The sequence below is a fragment of the Pteropus alecto genome, unplaced genomic scaffold (genome assembly GCF_000325575.1).
Source record: "Pteropus alecto unplaced genomic scaffold, ASM32557v1 scaffold98, whole genome shotgun sequence".
Classification (NCBI taxonomy): Eukaryota; Metazoa; Chordata; class Mammalia; order Chiroptera; family Pteropodidae; genus Pteropus; species Pteropus alecto.
The window spans coordinates 4,197,074-4,201,401 of NW_006443570.1; the positions used below are offsets into that span (position 1 = coordinate 4,197,074).

The 4,328-nt window shown below is 52.5% G+C and overlaps 1 protein-coding gene across 1 annotated transcript; it reads right to left on the reverse strand.

Moving 5' to 3' along the window:
* Positions 1-35: 35 nt before the first annotated feature.
* On the reverse strand, positions 36-2,817 carry HOXB2 (homeobox B2). Its single transcript, XM_006924755.3, has 2 exons — positions 1,859-2,817; positions 36-1,132 (listed from the first exon to the last, which is right to left on the reverse strand). The coding sequence occupies exons 1-2, from the start codon at positions 2,241-2,243 to the stop codon at positions 459-461; spliced, it is 1,059 nt and encodes a 352-aa protein (XP_006924817.1). The 5' UTR covers positions 2,244-2,817; the 3' UTR covers positions 36-458.
* Positions 2,818-4,328: the final 1,511 nt, after the last annotated feature.

Consider the following 4,328-nt stretch of genomic DNA (forward strand, 5'->3'; position numbering starts at 1 on the left):
GGAAAAGTGCCGTCCCAATACAAACACTCATTTTCGTATTATAAAGACATTTATTTAATCTATGAAAATAATATACAATAAATACTTTCCCCTTTTCCTATTATTAAAGAATTTTAATAAATAATCTAGTCTAAAACTTAAAAAAAGAAAACGAGGAAAATAGGTTCCTCTAGTTATTTTTTAAGAAAGCCCCTCTTAGAGTTTAATTATTCCTGAGATTTCGCTGGAAGGAGTTTAAGAAACGGAATTTTTCTGTGTGATTTTAAAAAGACGCTCGAGTGCCCAATATTTTAGAGAAGAAAGGAAGTGAATTAAACGCTAATTCGATAATACCTGAATTTTAGCAAAACACATAAAGAAGTCTAAATGACTTGGGGGTGGAAGGTCCTGGGGGTTTCCATTAGACAACCGAGGTGGTGGTGGTGGGGGGGCCGGAAGGGCCGGGCGGAGGGGACAAGTTAGGGGAACTGCAGGTCGATGGCACATAGGGTGCTGGTGAAGAAGTCCAGCTCTTCCTCAGAAAAGGGAACCGGGCTGTCCAGCGAGCCCTGCACGCTTGGGGAGAGGCCTCCGGACAGCTGAAAACAAGAGTCGGCCGCGAAGAAGTTGAGGTCGGGCAGGAAAGGCGAATCCTGCCGCTCGGGGAAGGCGTCTTCGGGCAATGGCTCTGGCTCCAGCCCGTCCGACCCTCTCAGGGCGCAGCCGGGGCTCAGCGCCCGCGCGCCGTTCCCGCGAGCGGCCAGAGGCAGAGAGCCAGAGGCGCCCAGGGGGCCCGGCGCGACCTCAGGAGGGTAAGAGCAGGCTTCCCGCGCCGCCTGCGAGGCGGCGGGGCTGGCCATGGGCTCCAGAGCGGGCTCGCCGGTGTCCTCCAGGGCGCCTGGGCAGGCTGGCTCTCCGTCGTGCGGCTCTCGGTGCTGTGTCTGCCGTTTGTGCTTCATGCGCCGGTTCTGGAACCAGACTTTGACTTGCCTCTCGGTGAGGTCCAGCAAGGCCGCGATCTCGACGCGGCGCGGCCGGCACAGGTACTTATTAAAATGGAATTCCTTCTCCAGCTCCAGCAGCTGTGTGTTGGTGTAAGCCGTGCGCAGCCTGCGCGCCCCGCTGCCGGCCGCCTCCGCCAGCCCCGAGCCATCTGTAGGGGAAAAGCAGCCTAGGCATCACAGCGGGCCGTGTCCTCCTCCCAACCACAGTTCAGCTGAAATAAACACTACCTCATCCGCCAAAAACAGTTTCAGCAGATCCCCCTCCTCTTTAAACAAGCCGCTTTCACTGCTTTCTCCCCTTTTCCCCGACCCTCTCGCCAGCACAGCCAGCCCAGGTTAGAACAAAGCACTCAGAGAGCCACCCACGGGCCACGCAGTGGGTAGCGAGTGGCTCCCCTTTGTCCCCAGAAGCTCAAAGTCCCCCCCCCCAAAGTCCTCTGTGTGGACCCCTCAATTCGGCACTTTCCAACTCCACTTGGGGAGAGGGTTCATAAATATTGTTCCTCACCCCCCTTCCTCCTTAGCTATGAGATTCTCCGCTTGACTAAGAGCTGGGACCGAATCTTTTCCTGCCCCCAGATTCAACCCCAGCAACAACACAATCATTCCTCCACACAGATAAGGGTCAAGCAAATTCTTTTCTCCTAGCAGAGAAAAATCTCTTCCCCCATTAGCTTCCAAATGTGCTGTAGGAAAAAAAAAAAAAAAGTGGCAGCGGCCAGGCCTGCGCCCCAGCGGTCTATTTTGCTTCCTCGTCCCTGGAATCGACGGGGCAAGGAACCCCAACAGACTCGCCACCTTTTCTATCTCCCCCATCGCTCTGTCCCCCCTCTCTTCTAGCTGCCCCTCACCCCACCTCTACCCCCATTACCGACCTGCAGGCAAGCCAACCCCGGAGGCTGGGACCGAGGAGGCGGCCGGAGGAGACGTGGCAGATTGGCTGGGTTTCTTGGCGGATTTCTTCTCTTTCATCCAGGGGAACTCGGGGGCCAGGGGGGCGGCGGGGAGCGGCGGCGGCGGCGGCGGCAGAACGGGCCCATCTTCGGCTTGCTTTTGGCTCCCGGGTCTCTGAAGGGTGGAGGCGCCGGGCTGGAGGTTGGGGAAGGTTTGCTCGAAAGGAGGAGGAGGAGGAATTAATGTCGACTCCTTGATTGATGAAGTTTGAAATGTCTCCAAGACAGCGGGGAAGGAAGTCAGACACTCGGCGAGCGATGGCTGGCTGTTTATAAACCCAATCTCCCTCTCAAATTCAAAATTCATGGCTTTCAATGGTGGGGGAGGGGGCCTGCTGGGGGGGGCGTCAGGAGGGAGGATCGGAAGGGACCCCCCCTCCTGCCCCCCCCAGGCTTATGTGATGGAATGATTTTGGGAGGGGGAGATTCCGCTCTTGATTTTTTTTTTTTTTTAAATTTTGGGCCTTTATAATTGTATATTGCTGATAAATACAAGCGTATGGGGACTCTCTCTATTAAACCCAGGACTCCGGCGAAATTGCAGGGAATTCGTGGTCACGGGACTGGCCTCGGCCAATCGCTCGTCTGGGCCTGGTGGAAAACAGAGAGCATTATTTGCTTTAATTGATTCAAAAACTCTAGAGGACTCCGACCTGGACGCCATGAGCTCCCCAGTCCTTCATCCCCTCTCCCCAATGATTCTCTTTCTCCAGAAAAGCTAGAAAAGCTTTCCCTCATCCCCTCGAGAGGATGGGAGGTTCTGGAAGCCACAGAAACAACAGAATCTAAGGGAGACATTTTCCTTTTGAAATATTTTTGATAGAGTAAATCAATGTTTTTTGTTTTTTGTTTTTTACATGGCCAGCAGCATTCCCCTCCCCCCACCAAAAAAAAAAAAAAAGGATTGAATGAGGATCTCAGTGTGGGAGGAAGAGGTAGTAGAAAGCAGCATCCCCCTTTGGGAAAGGTCAGTGTTAAGGTGCAATAAGGAAGAGAAGAGATTTACAATCATCAGCACCACTATCCCCATCTCACCCTCCAAAAGCAACAGATAAATCTTGGAAAATCGACAGGCACTCCCAGGCTGACACAGAAGAGTGAGATAGATGGTGAGGGGCCCCTTTGGGCCTCTGGCCTCCATAGCTGTGTGGTCTCAGTTTCCTTCTCTGTCCAGTGTTTGCAGCACTGCCCCTGCCCATATGTCCACCTACCTTCCTCACCTGGAGGCATCTGTACTCCTCTGACCCCCTCTCCCCCCTAAAAAAATCAGGGTCTAAGATGCATTGCACCCACTCAAGCCTCAAGTCTGTATCTGTATTTATATTCAGGGACATGAACAAGAACCAAAGTAGCCAGAGATTTAACTCAAAGCTCAGGTCCATTTTTCTGAGGGAGAGCACCCCCCTCCCCCATGCAGGACAAAGAGAGACCCCTCTCATTTTTGTTATTGTGCTAATAATGAAAAAAAAAAAATCTCTTGCAGGAAAGAATCCCTGAATATGGAGAGGGTAGAAATAATGACCACTGAGATGATATTCCACTTCTGGCCCCTGGGGAAAATTTTTTGGTTTTGTTTTTTATTTATTTAAGGAGAGCAAGATAGTCTGAACTTTCAGGAGTGCTGTAATTTACTGGAGGGAGGGGGCACAAGACTAATGGACCCAAGCAATTGGTGAGAAACTAGATCTCAAAGCAGAAAATGAAAAGTCGATCTAAGGGAAGATTTTTAAATAAGTGGGTCAGAGGGATGGAGAGGAGATGAGGCGATCAATCTTAGCCCCCTGACAGCTCCTCCGATGGCATCAAAGAATTTGGCTCTTTGGGAAAGCAGAGGGAACAGCCGAAATTCCGCATCCCTTTAAAAGGCCTGAGGGTGGGGGGTGTTAGCACAAGGGAAAGGTGATTCTGGGAGAGCGGAGAAACAGATGGGAAATGGGGCAGAGGGAAGGGCGCTGAGTTGGGTGGAAAGTTTGGAGAACTCCCACGGCACTGGCCTCCCCTCCCCCTCCCTGCCCTGCTGCCCAGCGAAGAGAAAGCTGGTTAGCAGAGAAATCGCGACTCGGCCGGGAGCTGGAACTAGAAACTTTTTGTCAATGTAACGGCTGCGTGGGTGGTGGTAAGTATTCATTCGCGCGGGTGGTGGTGAGCGTTTAAAAAGGACAGAGAAGTCTGAGGAAAAGGGTGGGGCTGGAGGAGAGCCAGTTGGAGGTGGGGGCTGCAGGGACAAGGGGGTAGTAGTCTCTGGAGGGCTCAGAGAGAACTGCTCAACACGAGGAAAACTGGCCAGAGATGGTTACGTCCAACGCAGCTCCAAAGAAAGAAATTTTTGCCATTTGGAGGTGTGGGTGGGAGTCAGGCGGGGGTGGGGGTGGGCTCAGAAGAATCCGAGTAG